The sequence below is a fragment of the Crocuta crocuta genome, unplaced genomic scaffold (assembly GCF_008692635.1).
Source record: "Crocuta crocuta isolate KB4526 unplaced genomic scaffold, BGI_CrCroc_1.0 scaffold225, whole genome shotgun sequence".
In the NCBI taxonomy this organism is placed as follows: domain Eukaryota; kingdom Metazoa; phylum Chordata; class Mammalia; order Carnivora; family Hyaenidae; genus Crocuta; species Crocuta crocuta.
The window spans coordinates 1,388,658-1,413,333 of NW_027530408.1; the positions used below are offsets into that span (position 1 = coordinate 1,388,658).

Genomic DNA, 24,676 nt, shown 5'->3' on the forward strand with positions numbered 1-24,676 from the left:
GCGCCAGTGTCGGAGCCAGGAGTGGGCGGAGGAGCCAAGCGGACCGCAGACAGACCCAGTCGGCCCTCCCCCGCCCGGGCCCCGGGTGTGGGGGTGCTCGAGGGCCCCTTCGAAGGCGGGTGGGCGCGGCCATCCTGGGGAAGCTTCAGGGGGGCGCCAGTCTCAGCTGTTGGCGAAGTGGGACTCGCGACCCGTCACCGGAACGCCTCCCGGGCGCCCTCAGGGGGCACCGCGGAGAGGAAGACCGCAGTCTGCAGGGGGCTCTAAGGAGAGACCCTCCCCCCCAACCGCGCCCACCCCCAGCAGGGCGCGGGCCAGGTGGCAGCGCCGGGGCTGGGCTGCGCGGAGGAGGCGGCCTCCCCGGCCAGGGGCGGCGGCAGGGGCGGCCCCGGGATCACATGGGCGGAGGCAGGTCCTGGAGCCCCGGGCGGGCTCTCCCCAGAGTCGGGCAGACGGCGGCAGCGGCGGGGGGGGGGGGGGGGGGGGGGCCCNNNGTCTCCGCACCTTCCCTCCTTCCCTTCCCTACCGGGCCCGGCCGCCCAGCCCGACGAGTGAGAGGGAGCCAGGTGAGCGGGAGCCAGGTGAGCGCGCCCACCTGCGCACCTTCCGCACGGCCGACGAGCTTCGGGAAGCTCCGCAGCTCTGCGCGGCCGCGTCCCCTCTGCGCAGTTTTCTGCGCCCGGCTCTTTCCTCCGCCCACGGCTTCTCTCCCCGGACCTCTCCTAGACACTGCTGCGCCCCGCGTGCTGGGCTTTCCTGGTCCCGGGCGCTCCTCCTGCGGCCCCCCGCCCGTGGTACTTTGCCTCGGAGCGTAGAAGGTGCCAGAACTGGGAGAGCCGGGCTGACGGGCTGGGTACCTCCGCGGGGCCCCGGGCGCGGAGTCCACAGGCAGGCTCAAAGGTCTGAGAATCCAAAGCGTCTATGAACCGCCAGCGCCAACCTGGGGACCTAGGCAGGGTCAGGGGCTAGTCCTGGGCAAAAGGGGAAGCCAACGGCCGTGGAGAGGGCGGACAGCCCCTCTTGCTTCGGCCTCCTCTCCCCAGGTTCCTAAACACTGGAAGGGGCCCTAGTGTTCTTGATGTTGACTGACAGCACTTGCAGTCTCTGGGCCTCCCCAGGGGCAGCCCCAGGGTGGGTGTTGGGCAGGGTGGTGGCCCAGGCTGGCATTGCAGCTTCCTGCCTGGGTTGGCTCCTGGCTCCATAACTAGAGGCTCAGGAAATCCTACAAGGGCTGGGTCTGCAAGGACACTCCCTTGCCCAGCGGAGTGGGCAGTAGATGGGAGGCCTGTGGCCCCAGCTAGGAGGTGGCATCAGTCAGCTCAGCTTGCTGGCCATTGCCAGGGGGTGGGTGTGCCCAACGTGGCAGATGAGTCCGTCCTTCTGGCCGGGGCTGTTGAGGGCAGCAGGCCCCTGGAGGAGGTGGGAAGCCCAGTCTTGCCTACCTGGACCACATTGCCAGGGGCCAGACGGGCAGCCAGGAGGCCCCTCTGAAGACCTTGAGCCAGTCCCCATCCAGCCACCTACTGGAACAGTCTGTGGTGGCATCACCTCCTTGTTTGCTGTCACTCTGGTTCCCCGAGTGCTGCCCTCCCCCAGAGTGGGGAGGAAGTACCTTGTGCAGTTAGTTTTGGGGACAGGAAGCTAGCACTGGTGGGACTTAACCTTGCTGGTGGGGGAGGGGCAGAGGCAGGAAGCGATGACAAGATGACAATCTACCACCTGCCAGCCCCTGCCGCTCCTGCCGCCCCTTCTCCAGCAAGCCCCTGGGAGGCACCCTCGCAGCCTGCCTTTGGGGAGTCACTTTGCTGAAGATGGTGGCAGAGAAGGGGGAACTCAGAGTCACGGCTTCCCAGGGTGGGAGGAAGTGAAACTGGGGGATGAGGGAGGGAGTTAGTCACTTCCTCTACCCTCCTCTTCACTCCCCACCCCCCAGCCCCTGACTGGCTGCTCCCTGGACCTGTCATCCCCTCCCTTTTGCCTCCCCTGCCACCTTACAGTGTCTCCATCCCTTCTTCCTCAGATATGGCACTAACAGTGGATGTGGTGGGGCCAGGGCCCTGGGGCTTCCGGATCACTGGGGGCAGGGATTTCCACACGCCTATCATGGTGACGAAGGTAAGGGCTAATTCACGGAGCTAAGGAGGTACCCCCAAAGTTAGGCTCTACCCTGTCTACCTGTTCCCCACAGGCACCTTACTTTCTTAATTCTGGAGCCATAGGTCCTGCTTCTGGGAGTGTTAGCCTGGGGAGGACCGGGGCCCTGTTGCCCTGGGGATGTGGTGACCTCTTTAGGAACAGACTTCTAGGGAGTGAAAGGGAGCCAAGCCCAGGGTCTGCTCTTTTCTCCTTGGTCACCTACCCCATACCTGCGGGCAGCCATCTGGGGAGGTTACGGGCACAGGAGCCCTGAGTGCTTAGCAGTTTCCTCTTGACCCAGGCCCAGGCCAGGGAGCATTCATGCCGAAGGCCCGTGTGCAGGCAGCCACCTGCATGGCGTGATGTGCACGGGCAGGGCTCTCTATCCAAAAGTATGTCCAAGCACAGTCCCTGAAACTCCGCCATTTCTTCTGGAGGCCCCTGTTAGAGTGTCAGAGCTGGGCTGGGGGGTGGGGTTCCACTACAGCGTTTGGAGGGGATTAGCTGCTGAGCTGGGCAGGCACTGCTGTGCAGAGACAAAGGGGGACACAGGCCAGCCTGGTTCAGACCTGCTTCTGTGTTTCTTGGGCAGGACAGAGAGACATCCCCTCTCCTCCATCCCTATGTGAAAGTCATCACTGTCTGGGTGGGGGGGGGGGGCGCCTCAGGCCACTCGCTCCTCATCCCCTTCAGGTAACTGAGAGAAGCAAGGCTGAGGCTGCTGACCTCCGGCCTGGAGACATTATCGTGGCCATCAACGGGGAGAGTGCCGAGGGTATGCTTCATGCTGAGGCCCAGAGCAAGATCCGCCAGAGCCCCTCACCCCTGCGGCTGCAGCTAGACCGGTAGGCCCTCCACCTCTGCTGGGCCTGCCAGCATTCGCCTCCCCTCTGCCAGCCTGCTACACAGCGGCTGCCCTCACCCCCTGCTCTCAGCCCCAGCCTGGCCTTCCTGGGCCCTTCCGGCTCATCTGTGGAAGGTCTGGGCTCTGGACCCACGGCAGGGTGGGCTGAGGGGTGTCCCTGTACCTGGCTGGGCATGCAGCCGTGGGCAGGGCAGACTGGTATCAGCCACCTGGATGCCCGGGTTTGACTGGTTCCCAAGTGTGCAGGGTACAGGGTGTGGGCATGAAGTGGGTTGAAGAGGGGAAAGGTGTGCCTTAGGCTGGGTCTCCTGGGCCCCTGCCTCCAAGAGGGGGCGGTCTTTGCTCAGATCCTGGGGTGTAGGTTGAGGGGTTTGGGGGCTCACTCCCCACAGAATCCTTCTGTCCCTCCCCATTGCTTCTCCAGGCTGTGCTGGTGAAGGCAGATTCCCAGGCTTGGGTTTTCAGCCCAGAGGCCTGGGTTGGGGGGTGGGGGGAACAGGTGGCTCCCTGGGGTGGGGCATCACAGTGAGTCACAGGGCAGGAATGCTGGGAGATCCCCCAGCCAGGAGAACCCTCAGGGCGGGCCTTGAAGTTGAGTCAGATACCTCTTGCCTCTCTGCTGCCCTCCCTCTCCCACTCTCTCTGGGCCCTGGCTCCATGCCCTCTCCTCACCTCTACTGTCCCGCAGTGCTGTAGAAGCTGGCTCCCACAATGCCCCGGCACCTTCAGTGACTCCCTCAGGCCACTCAGACTCATGAGTGTTTGCAGGACTGGGACCCAGACAAGGAGGGTGGAGAGCAGTACCTCATGGCAACTGGAAGGGGACCAAAATCTACAAGAGACTGCAGAGAGGGGTTGGGGAGGGGCAGGGAACTGCCGACACCACCACTTCCTCTCAGGTCCCTCTTAGAGGGACCCAGGCCCATCAGGGAGTGGGCCTGGCTGAGTCCCTCAGAGCCTCCAGCTCCATGTTGGCCGGGTCAAGACTCTGTGCATCTTCTTTCCCTTGCCTGGCCTGCTCCTAAGCCCTTCTAGTATCCCCCACCTCAGCAGGCCTCTTGAGCACCTAGAGCTCTGTGGCAGGAAGCGGTGCTCTGGACTGGAGCCAAGGCCCGAGCTCCCTTCACTTTGATCCCACACCCCCCTCCCTGGGGAGGCTGAGGCTGGTGTGGTGTGTGGTGACTGAGGCTCTTGTTGACCTCTCTAGAAGTGGCCAGATAACCAGGAACCGTATAGTGGGGGTGGGACACGGCAGGCTTTCTCCACCCTCAGCGCATCCCAGCCCTCCAGTGTCCTCCAGTTCAAGGCTCCGGTGGGAAGGGCTCTGGAGGGGGTCTCCCGAGGTTCTCCTCTTGCTGGCGGCCTTGGTGCTTGGTGAACGGCTAGGCCTGCTTGTTGCCCTGGCTCTCCAGGTCGTGCAGGAAGGGGGCTGCTCCACCCTTCGTTTGATGGAGAAGTGTTCAGAAGGGACCATGGGGCATCTGGGTGCCTCAGTCGGTTAGGCATCTGACTCTTGATTTTGGCTCAGATCATGATCTCACAGTTCATGAGTTCAAGCCCTGCATCAGGCTCTGCACTGACGATGTGGAGTCTGCTTGGGATTCTCTCTCTTTTGTTCTCTCTCTCTCTGTCCTCCCTCATGCAGCACACATCCTCTCTCTCTCTCTCTCTCTCTCTGTCTCTCTCTCTCTCTCAAGAATAAATTAATTAATTTAAAAAAAAATGAAAAAGAAGAAGGGACCAGGAATGATCCTCTCCAAGGTATTCCCACCATCAGCAGCAAAGCTGGTGTTGGACAGTCTCCGGCTGGGCAGAGGAGAGGGGGCAGCTGGCCCAGCCATTGCTGGGCTTTAGGAAAGTCACTTGCCCTCTCTAGGCTTAAGTTTCTCCATGGGTGAAAGATAAAGAATTATTCATCTGAAATGAGCAATCTCTCCCAAAATTGATCTACAAGCTGATGATGACCAATGACAAAGTCTGGATGAAATGCCAAAAAAAAAAAAAAAAAAAAAAAAAAAAAAAAAAAAGAAATAAAGAAAGGAAAAGAAGTAAAAAGAGGGGCACCTGACTGGCTCAGTCAGTGGAGCATATGACTCTTCATCTCGGGGGTGTGAGTTTGAGCCCCACGTTGGGCATAGAGATTACTTTAAAAAAAGCGGGGGGCACCGGGGTGGCTCAGTCAGTAAATGTCTGAACTCTTGATTATGGCTCAGGTCATGGTCTCACAGTTCATGTGTCTGAACCCCGCTGATAGTGCCTATGGCGCCTGCTTGGGATTCTCTCTTCCTGTCTCTCTCTCTGCCCCTCCCCTGCCTGCACCCTCCCTCTCAAAATAAATAAATAAATTTTTAAAAAAAGAAAAGAAAGAGAAAGACAAGGGGTAATAGGAGGAGTTTTTAATAAAATTGAATTTATTGAACTTTTTGCTGAAATTCTACATACTGATGCTAAACTGTCCATTCCTTTGAGAAATGTTGGTAGTTGTTAACAACGGTTGTTTGTTTTGAATTTGGCAAAGTTGAAAGTTGACAGCCTGATGTCCAAATGTTTCGAACGTTTTACTAGTCTTTAGAATCTTGTGGGAACAACTGCAGTCTACAGTGCTTAGCCCTGTAGTGGGGGGCCAGGACCCCTGTGACTTGCCTCCCCCCGACCCTCTCCTCAGGTCTCGGGCTGCTTCCCCCCTGCAGACTAATGGGGAAAGCTCTGTGGAAGGGCTGGCGACTCGCTTCCAGGTAGGATGGTGCCTTCTGCTGGGAACTCCAGCACCCTGGAGTGGGGGGAGACCTGAGGGGCAAGGCCTAGGGGTCGGGTGCCCGCTTCTCAGTCCTTCTCTCCACAGGGCCCCATGAGGACACACACTGACAGCCAGTCCTCCCTGCCGTCTTCCTGCTCCAGCCCAGTCTTTTCCAGCCCCCAGCCGGGCAGCCCCTTCTCCACCCTGTCCCCCACCAGCCCGCAGGCCCTCACTGGAGAGGCTGTTGTCAGCCGCAGGTGAGCCCAGGGGGCGGGCATGTGGCCACACGGTGCGGGCGAGGCCTTCCAGCCTGAGTAGCTGGGTTAAGGGGAGCCTGAGGGCACCCTCCGTCTCCCTGAGGCAGGGTGGGTGGGACGCCCGGTGCACACACGGTCCATTTCCCCCATTTCAGTTTCCAGAGCCTGGCACACTCTCCGGGACCGGCTGCTGCTGACCGCTTTTCCTACGGGGGCCACCCCGGAAGCCGACCGGTGAGGATGCCCGGTGGGGGCGGAGAGATCCACCCATCCGGCGGCAGATGGCTGGTCCCACCTGGGCAACCAGCGCCTCATCTCCTAGCAACAAGCATGCCCCTCTCCTGAGCCAGGAGGCCACTGTGTCTGGTGGTGGGCCACACTTCCTGCGCCCGGGTCCTGCCCTGCCAGTCCCAGGTGGCCTTCTACCTCTTGTCCTCCCACTTGCTGCCTCCCCCTCCTGCTCGCTTCCTCCCTTCCTGACTGTTTCTCTTGGGCCAGGGCTGAAATAGTTTTGCTGCTGTTGTTGGGATGGTTCCCTTTGGCTCTGGCTGCATCTCTTGAACACATTCCTCCCCATTCCAAGCCCCATGCCTGCCCCCAACTCCCATCACCCCATCCCCCTTCCTCCTTGTCTGACTCAGCCCCGAGAACCACCAGCGGGACTGTGGTTCTGCCTCAAGTTGTACTTGGCTTACTCTCTGTCTGCCCCTCTCCCTGCCCTTCTACCCTGGGTGTCCCCCCCAGGTCCCACTGTGAACTAGTGACAGCCTCACTCCCCCCTCCCCCCCTTGGTATTTCTCCTCTCTAAGGGCAGGGGTGGTGAGGAAGTGAGGGAGTGAGTCGGCCAACAGTCCTGGGCCACAGCTGCTGGGGGCAGAGTTGGTGGGGGGCATGTCCAGCCTTTGGGGTGAAAGAGATGAGGCCCAGCTGCTGGAATCCTACCTCCGGTTGATTCTGCATTCCAGAAAGCAGAGCCTTTGGAGATGGCTGGGGGAGGGCATTAGAAACTGGGGGCTCTGGAGAAGGAAGGAGTGGGCTCCACGGGGGGCTGCACACTAGGGGCACCCCAATGGCCTGCTATGGACCCACCGGGTGGCCTGCCAGGCAATGTGGGCATAGAAATGCGTTCAGTAAGATCCCCGTCTTTAAAGAATTTAAAATGTAGTTGGAGAGATAAGACAAACATGTAAAGCAGTTTTGGAACAATTAAGCACCAAACAGTGTGGTCTTAATTATAAAAGCAGGAGGCATTCTGGGAGGGGAGAGACGAATGTGGGCTGGGTGGCCTGAGAAGGCTTTGTCAGGAATTTTGCTGGACGTCAGAGGTAGGACTGGGTAGGGTTTAGATTAGAGAATGATAAGCCAGGGAGACGGGAAAGCAATGTGTAAGCAAGACCTGGCGTGTTTGGGCCCTGGGCGGGGATGGGGGAGGGGGGGCTTCTCTGGGAGATCTTTGGGCTGAGACCAGTTGGGAATGTGCTTGGCCCAGGGCATGGCTGGAAAGGGCCCGTCCATCTTGGCCTTCCTCCTTGTGGTGTCCCAAACTTGGGCAAGGGGGGAGATGCTGGTGGTACAGCAGCAGCACCTTGGAACCTGTTAGAAATGCAGATTCCCAGGCGTCAGCCTGGACTTACTGACTCAGATGCAGGGGTGAGGGTGTGGACAGGGGACCAGTCTGTGTTTTAAGGAGCCTTCAGGGATCTGATGCCTGCAAAGATTTGAGGACCACCCATGTGGCATAAACGGGAGCCCTGGGCCGGTGGCAGGGAGACTTGGGTTAGTGCTACCTCTACCATCTAACCTCGGATAAGCCTCTCTTTCTCGGGGCCTCAGTCCCCATGTGCCAGATTCCCTTCTTTGGCTCCGAGGCCATTCCTTCAACAAATTTTTATTGAGCAGTTGATTTGTGTCAGGCACCCTTACCAGGCTCTGGGGATGCATTGGTGGATAACCCAGTGAAGATATTCCTACCCCAGTGAAGTTTGCATTCTGGTCTATCAATGAGGCTGTGGCCAGATGGCATGGGAACCCCAGGGTCCCGTACCTCCCTCTTGGGAGTCACTGTGTACTTGTAGCACCTTAAAGACTCTAAGAAGTCCCATGAGAAACAGATTTAATTTTATTAATTGTCTCAACTTGTTTAACTATGGAATTTCTCCTGGCAACCCCTCTCCCAACCTGCCACTCACTTATTAACATCCCTGTGTTCACCAGAACACATTTTGAGAGGTGTTGACCACAGGTGAGCTCTGGATGGGCAGATGAGCAGCTTTTCTGGACTTGGAGATGAAAGGTTCCTTTTGTGCAGGCGGGTGTCCCTGGAGGGAGGGAGGAAAGAGATGGAGCTGCTCCCACCCAGTAAGGGAGTTGGGCTCCTCTCCACCAGGGCAGAGCCGTCTGAAGGGAGGAAGGGAGTTAGAGATGACTATGGATGATGTGTATGGTGTGGCCGTGACCTTGCTGCTGGCTTTCGAGCTGGCTGAGGCTGCACTGAGCCCAAGGCACAGGACACCACCAGCCTTCATGGTACCCTTCTGGAAACTGGAAGTTGTCACCTCTGGGTAGGTACACGCCTTGGCGAGCAGATGTGAAGACAGCACCCCTCACTCTGGCTGGCATGAGAATTTGGCTTACAGAGGAAGCCTGGGCAGATTTCTCCCAGCGAGCTGCCTCCCCCCCACTGCAGAGCACATGCTGGCTGAGGACAGTGGGATGGGATGTCGTTCTTAAGTAACTGGTGCTGACTGTCCTTCCTGAGGAAACTATTTTACCCTCTGTCAGGTAACCGCATGCCACCACGTGTAAGAGGAATGTAGACTGGTGGAAGGGGGCGGGGGGAGTGAGGGCCTAGGGCTTTCTTCTCAAAACTCCGAGGTTTCTGTTTTTAGCTTTAAAATCCATGCAGTTGTATCAGTTGACCCCATAACTTGTCCTTGATTTTGAATTTTAAAATGGAAGGAAGTTGGCTTTCCAGGGAAATGTGCCCTCAGCTAGTGCCCGGTGGCCTGTCTGGTTGTCTCTGAGGCTCCCCTTTCCGTGGGGGATGGCAAGGGACAGAGGGAAAGGTAGAAGGGGAGGGAGCAGAGGTGCAGGCCGGAAAGCAGAGCAACAATGAGGTTGAAGGCAAGATTTCCAGGTATTCAGCAAGTGAAAAGAGCCCAAGATGGATAGCGCACACCAGGGCAGGGGGCGCTGCTACTGGGGTGCGGGTCCAGAACGAGCCTGGCCCCCTAAGGCTCCCTGCGGCAGAGTCAGACCTCCCAGGGCAGCCAGGAGAGGCTGGTCAGCCCAGACCCCGGGCCCTCTTAGGAGAGGAAGTGTGTGTAGGAGAGAGGTCCCTTGTGCGACCCCATCCCTGACTCCAAGAGGGGGCTTGGGCCCTTCACTCCTTCCCTTTGTGTTTCCTTCTTACTGCAAAAGCTTCTGCTTCCTTCCTCTCTGCTTGTTCTCCCCTTGCCTAATATCCTTGCAGAAACGTCACATCGCCATAGTTGGGTGCTGGCCCCTCTCTCCTTCTGGGAATGAGCAGAAGCAGTCCCTCGAGCCCTGAGGGTGGGTTGGGGTGTTGGGCCCTCGCTGAGGGCCTGCTGGTCAGCAGGAACCGGGGGCCCTCTGGTGTCCGGCCTGGGGAACAGCGGGCTGGGCTTGGCAGCCCTGACGGGTGTGCTGGCCAAAAGGCTCCAGCCACTGACTCCTCCCCTGGTGCCTCTCTGTCCCACAGGCCAGCCTCACCCGCGCCACAGCTGGTGACTCGGCTGTGCTGGTGCTGCCGCCTTCCCCGGGTCCCCGCTCCTCCAGTCCCAGACTCAGGTACTGGCCGGCTCGGCTCGGGAGGGTGGGGTGGAATCCTGGAGGGCCTGGGAGGGGCAGGAGACAGACTGGCTTTCCAGAGAGGGATGTATGTGTTGGGGGGGAGGTCCCTGGCCACTTTAAGCCCATTTGGCTTTCCTCTGAATCCTCTGAATTTCCTCAGAGTTCTTTCCCCCGGACACTCTTTCCTTGCCTTCTTGCTGGTTCTCATACCAGGGAAAGGATCCTCACTCCCTGCCGCTCCTGTCTCTGCAGTGTGGACTCCGAGGGGAGAAGCTGCCTTCTGGAAGAGGACTCAGAAGTCTACAAGATGCTGCAGGAAAATCGTGAGGGGCGGGTGGCCCCCCGGCAGTCCAGCTCCTTTCGGCTCTTGCAGGAGGCCCTGGAGGCCGAAGAGAGAGGTGAGCCCTTGGGGGGCTTGGGTGCAGGAAGGGGATTCCTGCAGGATACTGCTGGACCCTGAGCACAAGAGATATTGCACACGTATTTCCTAAGTGCTCATCATAGGAACAGGCACCAAGGGGAGTCCCTGCTAAAGGAGCTAAAGGAGCTTTCAACCTGGTGGGGGTTGTAGGGGTGCACCCAGAGATGCTGGCTGGGATCAGGGGGGAATGAAAAAGGTGGGTGGTGGGGCCTGTGGGGGCTGGGTCTCCAGGGTGGGCTTTGTGGAGGAAGATGCATTTGACTTAACCCTTGAAGAAAAATCAAGATGTTAACAAGTGGCCTTAAGAGGGTGGCAGGAAGTGCTGTGGCATGCCGTGGCTGGCAGCTGGAGGGCTTTGGGGTGGGAGTGAGAGAACAGCGGGACCTTGCCAAATGGAGGGTGGTCTCAGAGGTTAAGTCCTGGCCTCACGTGCCGGGCTGAGGAGTGCCCTAACCCAAGAGGGCTGGTGAAATAATGCCAGGCAGTGCATCAGATGCTGAAGCGAGTAAAAGATATGGGCTCGTGCCAGCCATTCAGTTGTTCATTTGACAGACATTTACTGTGCCTGTCTGATGGGTCAGTGTGTGCGGAGTGTGGAGGCTGAGGGCAGACAGAGAGGCCCACCCAGCTCCTGAGGTGAGGTCAGTGCTGCTGTTGTCCTGTGTGTGTGTGTTGGGGGGCACTGGCCTAGTCCAGGGGAGAGATGAGGAAGCCTGGCCTGGGCAGTGGCTTCCGGGAGGCAGAGGGTGGGACTTTCGGGACTACGGGATTAGCAGCCTCACCAGTACAGTATCTGGTGGCTGGCTCCAACTCTGACATTTAGCTCCGGGGGTGTTCACTGGGGTCAGGGTGAAAAGATTTGGAGCAGACCTTGTCCATCATGACCCTGAGGCCTTGGGAGGCCCCGGGAGAGGCTGCAGGGGTGAGGGGAGTACAGACGGTCAGTGACTTCCCCGCTGGAGTCCTGGAGCCCTTGCTGCAAACAGGGACCATACCCACCCAGTAACATCTGCGCTTCATCTTAGTGGTGTTCCAAGGCTTACATGCAACAGTGCCCATAAAAACCCTTTGAAAACCTTATAAAGGTATTGTGGCGCTGTTATTATCTATTATTACCATCTTTTAATTAATATCATGCCTGCTTAGTGGGACGGGGTAGATGCCGCATAGACATTCCTCAGGTTGCCCTAGCTTGGGCTAACTGAGCCTCAGCCAAGGCACTGCGGCGATCAGTCCCTTGCTCCCTGATCCCCCCACCTTCACCCTCAGTGTCACTTCAGAGGTCTGCATAGGAGCCGCTTTAGGAGTCTCCGCAGAGCTGTGCTGGAGAAGTAAGTGTGCTTGAATAAATATAGCCGTGGGTGAGCTCTGATGTGTCTGTCTGTCTCCACCCCTCCCAGGTGGCACGCCGGCCTTCCTGCCCAGCTCGCTGAGCCCCCAGGCCTCCCAGCCCACTTCCAGGGCCCTGGCCACTCCCCCCAAGCTCCACACGTGTGAGAAGTGCAGCACCAGCATTGTGTGAGTGCTGGCAGCCTGGGAGGCAGGCACAGCCTGGCAGGGTGGTGCAGGGTGGGGCAGGGCATGGGCCCTCCGGAGGCGTCTGCAAAGAACCACCAGTCAGGGACCCTGGAGGGGGGTGTTTCCCCAGGAGTTTTGTGATGGGTTATACTGGTGATTTTCAGCCTTCTTTTTCTTACGTTTTTAATTTATTTCTGAGAGAGAGCGCGTGAGCAGGGGAGGGTCAGAGAGAGAGGGAGATACAGAACCTGAAGCAGGCTCCAGGCTCTGAGCTAGCCGTCAGCACAGAGCCCGATACAGGTCTTGAACCCACAAACCATGTGATCATGACCTGAGCTGAAGTCAGACGCTTAACTGACTGAGCCATCCAGGTGCCCCTGTTTTCAGCCTTCTTAAAATGCCTTGCTAGCTTCTTCCTACTGTGTCTCCTTCTCCCTGATTTCTTCTTTCCTCCTGGGAGGAGTAAGAAATGCTGCTTCTGATTCCTCTGCAATAATCTCAAAACCTCTGGAGATCTGCCTCTAGATGCAGTGCCTCCTCCTGGAAAATTTTGCTCTTACCCCTTCCTCACCCCCTTAGGAAAGGGATGAATTTTCCAGAGGTAGGTTCACTTGTCTCACTGGGTGGCATTATAATGAAGCCACATTCTCTGGAAAACTGCTGAAAGTCCACTCCCCCCTCACCCCGCCATAAATTTCTTACATGCAATGTTGACGGTCAGATGACTCACATTAGGTAAATCCTGTAGCCTCTGTGGGCTTTACTGTTTCAGCTCCAGAATGGGATACTATCCATGCCTGCTGTGCAGACACAAGGAAAGCCTTGTATATGGTGGTTCTCAAAGAGCAGCTGCACAGCCCCTGACGACTTGTTAGAGGGACTGCTGGCCTGCACCCCAGAGTTTCCTCTTTAGGAGGTCTCTGGCCCCAGAATTTGCATTTCCAGCTCTTCCCCAGGTGAAGCAATGCTGGGGTCCTGGTGTCTGGGACCACACCTAGAGGACCACAGAGGACCCAGAAAATTCAGGACGGAGGGTATTTGTCTTTGTGTAAAGGAGAAATGACTTTTTTTTAAACAAAGATTTTAAAAAAAATTTTTTTTAACATTTATTTATTTTAGAGAGAGAGAGAGTGCAAGTGGGGGAGGGGCAGAGAGAAAGGGAGACACAGAATACGAAGGAGGCTCCAAGCTCTGAGCTGTCAGCACAGAGCCTGATGCGGGGCTCAAACCCATGAACTGTGAGATCATGACCTGAGCCGAAGTCGGACGCCTAACTGGCTGAGCCACCTAGGCACCCTGATTTTTTTTTTAAATTAGAAGTCCTGGGGGCCCTTGGGTGGCTCAGTCAGTTGAGCCTCTGACTTCGGCTCCAGTCATGGTTTCACGGTTTGTGGGTTCAAACCCCACGTTAGGCTCTGTGCTGACAGCTCGCTCAGAGCCTGGAGCCTGCTTCGGATTCTGTGTCTCCCTTTCTCTCTGTCCTTCACATGCTCATGCTCTGTCTCTCTCACTCTCTCAAAAATAAACTTAAAAAAAACAAAAAAAGTCCTGGAGGTGGTGGTTGGGGGTTATTGAAGCGAGATTGCTGAAGGAAGGCTTGGGGAGTCCAGTGTCTGAGATTTGGGGATCTTTCCAGGTCCTGACTCTGGGCCAGGAACTGGTGGGGAACTAGGCTCCCTGGGAATGAGAATGGCAGCATCATGCTCTCGCCCTGCAATCCCCCAGGCTAATGGCTCTCCCCTCTCCATTGCCCCCGCAGGAACCAGGCTGTGCGCATCCAGGAGGGGCGGTACCGCCACCCAGGCTGCTACACCTGTGCGGACTGTGGGCTGAACCTGAAGATGCGTGGGCACTTCTGGGTCGGAGACGAGCTATACTGCGAGAAGCATGCCCGTCAGCGCTACTCCTCACCCCCCACCCTCAGCTCCCATGCCTGAGTACCCGGCTACGCTCTCAGCCTGCCCTCGACTGCGTGGGCACCTCTGTGCCAGGGCCATGCCAATTGCAAGTTGGCACGTAAGGGTGGCGGTGGGTAGTGGGGTCCCTTCCTCCAGGCTGGGTGAGGCTAGAGCCTGGGACCTGTGATGGGCTGTGGATGAGGACAGCCTCACCATCCCAGGCCTCTGCTAGACACTCACTTCCCCTTGTAGGAGAGGTTGTGCACCAAAGTGTGAGGTGGGCCCTGCATTTCATATCATTGTGCAACAGGGGTTAAGCAGGGTGGGATACAGAGATAAATATGTAGAAAGAGAGGGATAGGTCAGAGGTTAAAGGTATTCACTCTGTAAAGTTTTCAGCAATGAGCTCTATAAATATATATACATGGTCGAAACAAAGTAGCTCTTTCCTCTTCTTCCCTGCCTCCGCCCCTGGGGATGAACTTCTCTACCACTGGGTAAAGAGTCTATTGACATAATTTTTCCCTTTTATTCCTCACCACCCTAAACCTTACCAGGTGCTTCACCACATGACGCCCTCTACTGAAAAGGCTTGCTTTGTTCATTCATACATTCACTCATTCATTCATTTATTTTAAATTTATTTATTTTGAGAGAGACAGAGACAGTGTGAGTAGAAGCACAGAGAGAGAGACAGAGAGTGAGAGTCAGAGAGTCCCAAGCAGGCTCTCTGCACTGCTAGTGCAAAGCCTGACACGGGACTCGATCCCATGAACCATGAGATCATGACCTGAGCCGAAACCAAGAGTCAGATGCTTAAGCAGCTGAGCCAGCCAGGCGCCCCTGCTGGACCCTTTTATAAAGATGCCAGTTTTACTGGGATAATCCCTGGTACTTTAGAGGAATGAGTTTCTCACCGGGAGCCTGGAGAAAAGGAGGAATGAAGAGGGCGAGGAACAAAGAGGAGGCAGACCCGGATGTCCATGCTGTCTAGGCCGGGCTCAGTGACAATCTTAGGGTCCAACCGCAGTGGCTGGGCTGGCACTCCGTGCCCCTCACTCTACTTGGGGTGAATGCTGCCAGGCTAGCTGACCTGGCCAGATGAGTCAGGTGGGCAGGAGAGGGGGCAACATGCAGAGTACCTTCTGCACCCACCAAGGCTGTCTGCACCCACTTGAGAAAGATAATCACCAGCAATAACCTTGAATTGGGCTGTAGGTTAGCCTTGCCTGGAAGCATAAACCAGAGGAGCCCCACCTTGAAGGACCCCCCCCCACCAAGGGCCTCACATCCAAGCCAGGCATGGTCTGTGTGCCCCCTTCCTTGGGAGACCCTGCTGGCTTCAGTGGTAGTTGGTTTGAAAAACAAAGAACCCAGAACAAAAAGAATGGGTGGCTGGTGTTAGGTGTGCTTGCCCCCAGGTATGTTTGAGCTGAAGCAGGGGGCGGTGGTCCCCTACCAGATTTTAGGCTTGATTCACCCACGACCTCCAGCCCTAATCCCAGAGGACATTTCAGAAGGGTGCATGGGTGTTCCAGACCCATGCTGTTCCCCAGTCAGCCTGAGGAATGGGCCACAGCCTCAGCTTTATTTTCACAGAAAAGATCAAAGCTGGGCTTCCGAGGGTGTTTGTGCTATCTGGTTCTTTTGGGAAGAAATCTTGGCAGACTGTTTGTGTTGATTCCTCAGGCACCTGTTGATATAATTTACACCTTGATTTAATTGTCTCACCTTTTGCCTGGATGGCTGCCTTTATTTTCATAGAAAAGATCAAGGCTTTCTGTGGTTCGGGAGTAGGTGGGGCGGGAACCTCTGGTCCGCAAGGGGTAGCCTCCTTGACGCCACCTAGTGTCAGTTGTAGCCCATGGCCGGGGAGAATGCCGGCCAAAGGGGAATTCACCCCTCTGTAAACGCTTGGGTCCTGGCACAGTAAGAATACAGAAAGATGTTCCTCAAGGTAATAGTCAAATGGCAGCCACCGAGCTGGCATGAATGAAATAATACTACATGAAAATGAGTGCTAAGAGCGGATGTGGCACCTAGAGGCGTGCCCTGTGAGTTCAGAGCAGAGGCCATCTATCTGTGTGTAAGGAGGACCAGGAATTGGGCAGGTGCAGGAGACAGACGCCCACTGCCAGGGGTGAGTGCAGGTGGAATGCTGAGTTTAGGGCAGTGGCTGAAGGAGGTACCAAGAGAAGACTGGAAAGGGAGAGGGTGGCTTTGAATGCCAGAAGAAATGGTTTGAACTTCACCTTGAGGTTCGGAAAACATTTTGAAAATTTTAAGCAGGGAAGTGACAGGCTGGAAAGAGTGGGTTTGGATATGAACATTGGGGCCAGCGATGTTCTGAGGAGCAGAGGAGAAGAAGTAGGGAATGGAGACCCTTGTGAATTGGGTATGCCTGTGAGTTGTTGAATGCCTTTCGAAGGCTGGATGGGTTCAGGCTGAAATCCACCTCTCTAGTTGTGGCAGGCAGCTCTCCTCCCAGGGGTCAGAGGGTTTCAGAGTGCTCTGTGGCTACACAGCCAGCCTGAGCTTGGGAGCAAACTTCTTTGGGAGATGTGAGTTATTAGCCAAACCCATTTGTCAAACAAGGTTGGGGGCCATCTTTGATCTTTTACCCCTGCCCTCAATCCCGCCCCAAGCCAGCTGTGAGCACCCACCCCTGTGACCCAGTGGGGCGGGGGGGAGAGAGACCACCTAATTTTTAAAAATGTGTGTTTATTTTAGAGAGAGAGAGAGAGAGAGAGAGAGAATGGGTGGGGGAGGGGCAGAGAGATGGGGACAGAGGATCCAAAGTGGGTTCTGCTCTGACAGCAGTGAGCCTTATGTGGGGATGGAACTCATGAACCGTAAGATCATGACCTGAACTAAAGTCGGACGCTCAACGGACAGAGCCCCCCACCCCCGCCCTGGGCGCCCCGAGAGACCACCTAATTATATGACTGCAATTTACCCAGTGCTGTGTCCTCTTTACTTTTTTCAACATTTTGGGGAATAACTTCAAAAATGATGACAGATTCAACTTAGAGTTTCCCAGAGAGCACATCTAATATAGTCCCCTTCAGTTAGAGATGGGAAGGTGACAGTTGCTAAGTTACAAAGCAGGTAACTCTAACAGCACGGACGTTTTGAGTGCTTTAATCCTCATAGTTCTGGTAGGTATTCCTTGTTCTATAAATGAAGAAACTGCAGACAGGGAGGAAAGTAACTGGTCCAAGGACTCCTACTTGGTAAGCAGGTGGGGGTGGGGTTGCTGGGGAAGGAACCTGGAGTCTGAATCCCGAATTTCTGGCATGGGGTAGGGGGCTCTTGCTCTCCATCACCAGAGGCTGCCTTCTAGGCCACACGGGAGGTCACCATGGCTCCCAGCCATCTCTACTCTGGCAGGAGCTTCCCTCTGCCTTCTTGGCTTTGCCCTTCCTCCCACAGGGCACAGCTCAGTGCTGAGCTTGCAGGAAATGTGCTTCCTGAAGCTGGGACTTCCCCACAGAGTTGAGGGGCAGCTGGGCATTCCTGGCCTCAGCCCTGGGAATGACTCTACTCAGCCACCATGTGTCTCAGGAACTCAGGGCAGCTGCTCACCCATCAGGTGGGCAGCGAGGGTGTGGCTTCAAGCATCACTCAAAGGGAAAGGATTCTCCTCTGGTAGTAGGCAGAGTGGGAGGTGGTCATGCAGGGCTACAGAGCCCTCTGGGTGGCACTCTGGGCACACCGCTTCTCATCAGGGCCGCAGAAGGCAGATGGGAGGGAAGGGTGTGGCCCCCAGGGAGGGACCCCACCAGGGCCCAGGCACATCTACATGCGTGGCGGGCGGCGGAGCGCACGGCCTGGAAGGGAGTGTGCTTGGGTGTGTGTTGGTGGGGGTGGGGGTTCTTTTGAGCCCACACAAAGCCTTGTGCTGAGACACCACATTCCTGCTGCCTGGGCTTCCTGTTCCAGATGCATTCTTGCCCCAGAGTCACCAGGGAGACTGCTTGGAATCTGGCCCCACATTCTCGAAATTCAGGGCGAGATCTGACAAAGGTTCCCTCCCTTTACCTCCCTACCATCTCACTTTGGGGGAAGGAAGCCACCGGATAGGCCAGCCCTCCGACTCCGACCCACGGAGGCCTGGGGTGGCAGAGGACACTGCCTGAGGGGTTTGGTGCCACACATCCTGTTGGACCTGCATCAAGCAGTTCCTGCCAGGCCCCGCGCTCTCCGTTTCCCTGTCTGCATCTGGGAAAGAGGAATGGGTGGGGGTGCTGTCTAGGGGGATAGGGTTAGGAGGAGGCAACCAGACGACCCTTGGCTAGCAGGGAAGGGCTTGACCTGAAAATCAAGGTGTTAACAGATGGCAGGTAATTCGGGCACTTGGCTCTCATTCTTTCTCAGACCTGGCTATAGACCTCAGTTTCCCCATCTTCTACAGTTGGAATCTGATAGTTTGGGGCTCTCTGATGAAGGCTTCTGTGTAAGGTATTTGAGGAAGGGCATGAAGGAGCTCGGAGCAGAAAGGGGTGGGCAGACTGTTTTCTCCCTCCCAGTTAACAGCCGCTTCCTCCCGAGGGCTCCGGTTCCAGCCCCTCCCCCAGAGGCTCAGGTGCAAGTTTGCACGTCCACCAGTCCCCTTATCTGCCTCCGGGGGATTTGGGTCCTGCTGGGATTTTTCCAGCCCGGGCACCTTCCTCAGGAGGATGAGGTTTCCTTAGAGGCCAGCAGCCCTCTGGTCACCAGGCTGTGTCACCTTCGGCAGTTCCTAGGCCACCAGCTTGAAAGCAGGCTGGGGGCCTTTGAGGGCGGGGGCCAGTGGAATCCCACAGACCCAAAGAGGGTTGGGGGTGGGGGACAGGGAAGTATTTACACTTCCATCGCCTCCAGGCTGCTTCCCTAGATCCTGAAGTCCCCCCAGGCCCCAGCTTTAGGGTGCTCGGGTGCGGGAGAGGTACGGGGCGAGGAGGAGATTCAGATCTAGTCACAAGGCGCTCTGCAGTTGGAAAGGATTTCCATGTGGACAGGAATCATTTCCCCCTTCTTTCGCGTCAGGTTTCCGAATGGCTGAGGGACTTGCCCCAGGCGCACAGCTGGGAGCGCGGGGACGACCGTGCAGCCAGCACGTGGGGCTGCATTTCCTTCCGCGCGGCTGTCCAGTCCCCGCCGACCCTCCACCCCCACCCCTGGCTTCGTTTCGGCAGCAGGAAGACAGACCAGCATGTGAACCGGGAGTGGGGGGTGCCGGGTAACCCCGCACCTCGAGCCAGACAGCGTCCCCAGGCGGACGTCTCCGTTCCTCGGCTGGGGGGGCGGGAGCGTAGGACAGGCCGGGGCCCGAAGGACCCCACATCNCGCCCGAGGCGCCCGGCCTCGCCGCGCGGTCCTCGGCGCCGCCCTTCGGACGCGCTGAGTGCCGGCGCCTCGCACTCTGGAGACTCTCTGGGTTTGGGCGTTAAACCAGCCACCACCTTCCATCCCACTCCCTCCGGGCGCCACTTCCCTCTAATTCCCCATCTGGATCCTTCTCCGCCTAGCCTTTGCCCCCGCCGGCAGGTCCAAAAGCCTCCTCGGCGGCGGCGGACCCGTTCCCGAAGGAGACTTCCTGGCCGACCTCCTTGGCCAGAGGGGCCTGGCCTGGCCCCCAGCTCTCCTGCGTGGCCGGCGGCGAGACGCAGGCGGCCCTCCATCCTCTCCAGCCGTAGTTTGTGCATCATTATTACAGTTGGGGGCCCAGCGCGTGGGTAGGGAGGGCCTGCGGCTGCTTCTCCTCCTACCCGCTACCCACTACCAGTTCCCGTTTGGGGTTCTTTTTTCCACCCCTCCGCAGAATCTTCACTATTTCTCATTTAAAAGAACAGAAGCCCGCAATGGTTGTAGCTGTTGTTATTTTATTACTCTCTCCCGGGAGCTCTAGGTGAAACTTCATCTTGCATCCTGAGGCTACTTTGGACCCCAGGCTTCCCGCTTTGTGCCCTTTCCCGACTCCCTGAGGGTGGGGGTAGGGTCGTAGTCATACTGCCCGGTGGGGAGTAGCTGAAGAGACTGAGCTCCCCATTCACGACCTGGAGGTCTTAGGCTGACCCTGGGCGCCAGAGCACCAGGGCTCCCCAGAAGAAAGCGGCTACTCCCTCAAAGGAGGACGGCCATATAAGGAGCTGATGAATAGGACGTGCAAGGCTTTGCCCATAACCTGGGTCTGTGATCGTTAACAAAGACTATTTGTGCAGGGAACCCGTCCTACCTTCTCCCAGCCAGGGATGGGGAGATATATGGGCGGGGCTGTGGCTGTCCAGTCCTGGCCCCTCCCTTCACTTCTGGCCCAGGACACTCCTCCCCTGGGAATGCTGCCAGCTTCCAGGAATGATGGGGGTGTTAGGGGCAGCCTGCCCAGCCTGATACTGACTGTCCTTGCAGATGGGGTTGGCGAGGACCTGGCACACGGCTGTGTAGTACCTGGAGTCAGCAGCACCTACAGACGGATCCCGGACGCTGTTCAACTTTGCTCCCTGGACTCCTGGAAAGGGGATGGCCAGCTAAGAGGCCTCAGGAGGCAGGAGCCACTTCTCAAACTGGCTTCCCGGGACTCAGGAGTGGAGATGGTGGTTGGGGACAGCCCCTTGGCCACCTCACCAGGCCTTTCTCAGGATTCTCTGGACTTTGAGCCCACAGGGAACCCTGAGCCCCTGGCTCTTGCTGCCACGGAGCCTTCTGCCCACCTAGGCCGGCTCCTGGCCAACCGTAAGCTGGAGCAGGTGCTGGAGCGGTCCCGCCAGCTCCCGACTTCCCTTGTCAGCATGTCACAACACCCCTACTCCCTGAAGCCACCAATCGAGGCTGAATTGGAAATGCCCCTTTTTGGAGCAGGGGAACAGGAGGCCACTGAGGCAGAAACTGACCCAGAGGCAGGCCTGGAAGGAGCAGAGGTGGTGAGTACCAACTCTCAGGGCTGGGTGAAGACAGCGATGCCAATGGGCCTTTTACACGGAGGGGTGGGTTGCTGGCTGGTGGGGCCTCCCTGACCTGTTCTCCTTGGCGCTTTCTTGGGGTGGGGCATTCCTTGCCTCTGATTGATGGGTTGTGTCCCGGCTTCTTGCCTCAGCCCACTTGCAGCTGTGTGGAGATGGGCAGTATGGAGGCACTGGGGAGCCAGTTCGCGGGGGGGCGGGGGGGAGGCTCCTCTCCCTGGCCTCTCTGTTCCCGTCTGCCTAGGATGGGAGTCTCCTTGAGTCCAGAAGTATTCCTTACCTCACTCTGTCCCACAGGTCGGGGGCCTGGGGCCCGAGGCCTGGGCCTGTCTCCCAGGGCAGGGGCTCCGCTATCTGGAACACCTGTGCCTGGTGCTGGAACAAATGGCAAGGCTCCAGCAGCTCTACTTGCAGCTGCAGATGCAGAGGCCCCCAGGGGTGAGTGAGCCGCAGGTGAGTGGGGGAGGCAGAGGAGGGCTGAGACCCCTGCAACCAGGGCTGCCTTCAGAACAGGCTCAGCCATCTAGTCACGTCTTGAGTACCCGTCTCTTCTGTGCACAGGATCCTGAAGCAGAGGAGAAGAAGGAGGAGGAGGAGGGGCAGCACCAGCCACCAGCTCTGGCCCCTTCACCTCCACCTTCTTGTGCCCCAGGCAGTGAGGTGCAGGAACTGCTCAGCCAGACCCAGGAAATAGGTGAGGGGCAATTGTATTTCCCTATGTGTCTTGTCTCCCCATGCCCCCGCCGTTCCCCACCCCCACCCCGCCCCGGCCCGGGCAGCCCTCCTGAGCCCTGGTTTTGATGGGTGGCTTCTTGTTTCTGGCCCTGGATAATCTGATTTTTTTTCTGAAGGGGCAAAACCAGCTTCACTCCTAAAGGTAGGGGTTCCCAGTGCCAACGCTCACAGGCTTTTAGAAGCTTCAGCAGAGCCAGCTCATATCTTCCCATCCTCCCAGGGACACAAGGTAGGTGATGGGTATTTCTGGAGGCAGGTAATAGGGTGGAGTTGGGGATATGGGGTGGTTGGGTTTGTAGATGCCCTGAAGGCCAGAAACTCTGGGAAAATGACAGAATTCCTGATTGCAGCAGTCCTAGTTGAGGTGACTGCTATCTCTGGGAGCTTGGTCAGGGGTATGTTGTGGGGAGGAGCTCTGTAGTGTGATCCCCTCACCCTATGCTCAGCGGGATCTCTTCCACTGGAACAAGGTCAAGGTCCTGCTCAACCGGATCCGTTGGAGAAGCTCAAAACACTCAGAGTCCCCTGCCCCTCCTGATGGCCCTGCCCCAAGGTGAGTCCTGTGGCCCAGCCCAGGTTAGGGCAAAGGAAGGAGCCTGATGAAGCAAAAAAACTGAGATAGTAGTGTCATCTGTGGGTGGGTTTTTTTGTTGTTGTTGTTGTTGTTTTTTGTCTCTTTGAAATCTGAGAGTTGTAGATAGTCTTGGCGAGGGAGGGGGGAAGAAACAGAAAGTAGTTAAAGCGTCCCATTTACGGATGAGGAGGATGGGGACTGGGCTGGAGGAGGAAGTTGCTTTCCCTAGTCTCCATGCACGGTGAGTCAGTGACAGAGCCCGGACTGGAACATGGGAAATTCCCCCCTCATGCAAGCCCAGCAAAAGACCTCAGCCCTCACAGCTGAACCCTAGGCCACTTCCCAGATTTGTTGGGAGAGCAAGGTTGGGATGCAAAGGATTCCACAGTAGATGATGGGGGATAATGTGGAATAATTCTGTGGGGTTAAGAAGCACCACGTCAACATCGCCTGGCTCCCTGGGGCAGATTAGCAATGTTCCATCAACTCTGGGGCCATTGTTACCTTCGTTTCCTCCTCCTGGCCTAACGCTTCCTTTCCTTTTTCACAGGATGGAGTCAAGGGGCGTCTCTGAAAGACCTCCATGGCAGCCCCTCCGGAAGACCTTTATGCCATCATTTGTGGTTAAGAAGCAACGAGCCAAAAACCTTTCTGTATGCTGAGACCTCCTGGTGCAGGGACATGACCCTGGGTGGAGGGTTATGCAGTGAAGTCACCTTCCTTGCCCTTTGCCCTGTTAACTGTTTCTGGGCACTGCCAGGAAAAGCTGCTGATGCTCACCCTTCTCTCTGAGGAGAGGGCTGGACCTTTCTCCTCTGGGCAGCCTGGCAGAGGAGCCCTGTCCCCTGAGAGCCCCAGGGTGTGGCAGCCCCAGGGCGCCTTGCTGGTTGCCAGGAATCCCTGGGCCTAGACAATGTGAACTAACTTATTTGCCCGGAGTCCATGGGGCGTGTTTGGCCTGGTGATCTACTGGGGCCTAGCATGTCGCAGATGTGTATTTATGCAAAATGATACGTGTATCTCTGCAAGTCTCACTGTTGTGGACTGGCTGGGGCCAACCATGTCTTCTGAATTATGCATTCAAAGGGTCCGCCTGGGTGTGGTAGAGGATGGAACTGACATTCATTCCTCAGAGGGCAGTTCCTGATTTGGAGTCTTGCTTTCCTCCTCATATCTTCATGGGCAGCCCTGGGACAGAGATGGGAGCTCTCTTGGGTTCCTCTGCATTGAGTCTTGCCTGTGGAGCAGAGCCCCTGAAGACTGAACCTGGAATAGAAAGGTCAGGGACAACATGGAGAGTAGCAGAGTGAGCTTCAAGGTCTGTTTTAGCTGCTTTGGTCCCTAATAACCGTAACACATCCGAGCTGAAACCAGAGACTCATACTAGCTTTTAGACCTTGACAAAATCCCTTAATTTTTCTGAGCCATAGCTTCCTACTTAATCTCCCAAATGGCCTAATGATAACTGCCCTACCTACCTACCTCACAGTCTTTTTATGAAGATAAAACAAGATGAAACTGTCTCAGAGTGCTTTGTGAATGTTAGGTGAACAGGCAGGGGAAGGGTATGGGTGTTGGAAGGAACCCAAGCTGGAAGGATGATGGGAAGGCCAGAGGATAAGGGAGGACTGGAGTAGCTAATGGAGACTAAACTGGCCAGTGATTAGCAGCAAGACTGGAAGCAAGTCACTTCACTGAAGTCTCAGGTTTCCTGGGAATTGGGGCACCAATTCCTGACCTTACCTTCCAGCCTTGTGAGGACTAAAGGAAATGTTTCCTTTTTTTTTTTTTAAAGAAACTCTGAGAGATAGCACAAGAGTGCATGTGCATGTGGGGTGAAGGGCAGAGAGAGAGAGAGAGGAGAGAGAGAATCCCAAGCAGAGCCTGATGCAGGGCTCCAGCCCACAAACGTGAGACCATGACCTGAGCAAGAGTTGGATGCTTAACTGACTGAGCCACCCAGGTGGCCCTAAAGGAAATATTTCTGAGAACATTATAAATGTCTACCAAAATGTTGTGGTGGTTTATTTACTACAGTCTGGCAGGTTCCTAGCTAATTGAGAAAGGGCAAAAGTTTAGTCTCCTGTAGATATTCAGAGGGCAGGAGGGGAGGTTGTGTGTGTGGGGGTGGGGTGGGGTGGGGATGCTGTCAATGGAAGGGCAGGGCTAGGGATGAGGTCGCTGGCTTGAATCTGACAGGACTGCCTCCTAGAAATGGCCCTGATCAGGCACCCTCCTCCTTTATTCAGGAGGGGCTGGTTCTCTTGCGGCTGCAGCCCTGGGGTCTGCCAGAATGAGGCCAGATGTGGGGTGGTAGGTGCTCTCTTCTATTTGGAGGTCCAGCTCCTGCTGTCTTTGGACAAGGAACCAAAGCTCTAAAGCCTACTTTTCTAATGGGACACTTAAACGAGGACACCACGGAGGCCCAGCTTCCTCACGCGCATACGATCGGGGAAGGTGCATTTCCGTTCCACAGTTGGAGCGGGATGGCAGGCGGGTGTTGGGGGAAGGGAGAAGTCGGTGGAGAGGAGGGAGGGACCATATCCGGGAGAGTGGCAGCTTCCGACCAGTGGTCGCGCTTCCGGAGAGGCGCTTCCGGTGGTGGCGGCAGCAGCGGCTGTGGTGGTTCCGGGTGTCTTTGTCCCCCCGGTGTCGCGGCCCTGGCCCGCAGGTGGGTTGGGGGGCCCCCTGCCGCCCCTCTGCCCCTTCGCCCCTCTCCCGGTCGAGGGGCTGCGAGAGCCGGGCAGCAATGATGCACGGGCCGCGGAAGGGGCCGAGCCC

General features: G+C 57.0%; 4 protein-coding genes across 8 annotated transcripts in view; all 4 read left to right on the forward strand.

Moving 5' to 3' along the window:
* Window positions 1-496: 496 nt before the first annotated feature.
* PDLIM2 (PDZ and LIM domain 2) lies at window positions 497-16,600 on the forward strand. Of its 3 annotated transcripts, none has more exons than XM_077766611.1 (10): window positions 497-581; window positions 2,021-2,115; window positions 2,830-2,981; window positions 5,667-5,736; window positions 5,844-5,995; window positions 6,151-6,229; window positions 9,717-9,805; window positions 10,061-10,206; window positions 11,630-11,747; window positions 13,507-16,600. In XM_077766611.1, exons 2-10 carry the CDS (start codon window positions 2,023-2,025, stop codon window positions 13,682-13,684), a joined length of 1,077 nt encoding a protein of 358 aa, XP_077622737.1. In that variant the 5' UTR covers window positions 497-581; window positions 2,021-2,022; the 3' UTR covers window positions 13,685-16,600. The 3 variants fall into 3 exon arrangements, with proteins under 3 accessions (XP_077622737.1, XP_077622739.1, XP_077622740.1); XM_077766613.1 differs by having other exon boundaries at window positions 497-566; XM_077766614.1 differs by lacking the exon at window positions 497-581 and adding an exon at window positions 798-818.
* A 1,381-nt stretch (window positions 16,601-17,981) lies between these two features.
* LOC144233640 (uncharacterized) lies at window positions 17,982-20,107 on the forward strand. The gene is made up of 3 exons (XM_077766646.1): window positions 17,982-17,988; window positions 18,426-19,815; window positions 20,036-20,107. The coding sequence occupies exons 1-2, from the start codon at window positions 17,982-17,984 to the stop codon at window positions 19,364-19,366; spliced, it is 948 nt and encodes a 315-aa protein (XP_077622772.1). The 3' UTR covers window positions 19,367-19,815; window positions 20,036-20,107.
* On the forward strand, window positions 19,831-23,418 carry CUNH8orf58 (chromosome unknown C8orf58 homolog). Its single transcript, XM_077766615.1, has 6 exons — window positions 19,831-20,547; window positions 20,884-21,039; window positions 21,148-21,280; window positions 21,438-21,550; window positions 21,792-21,874; window positions 22,446-23,418. The coding sequence occupies exons 1-6, from the start codon at window positions 19,879-19,881 to the stop codon at window positions 22,555-22,557; spliced, it is 1,266 nt and encodes a 421-aa protein (XP_077622741.1). The 5' UTR covers window positions 19,831-19,878; the 3' UTR covers window positions 22,558-23,418.
* Window positions 23,419-24,463: 1,045 nt separating this feature from the next.
* The window catches only part of CCAR2 (cell cycle and apoptosis regulator 2), a 14,455-nt gene continuing 14,242 nt past the window's right edge, over window positions 24,464-24,676 (forward strand). For all 3 annotated transcript variants that reach the window (XM_077766616.1, XM_077766618.1, XM_077766619.1), the window contains exon 1: window positions 24,464-24,566. The gene's annotated coding sequence lies outside the window, so the exon portion shown is untranslated. The remainder of the gene's footprint in view (window positions 24,567-24,676) is intronic.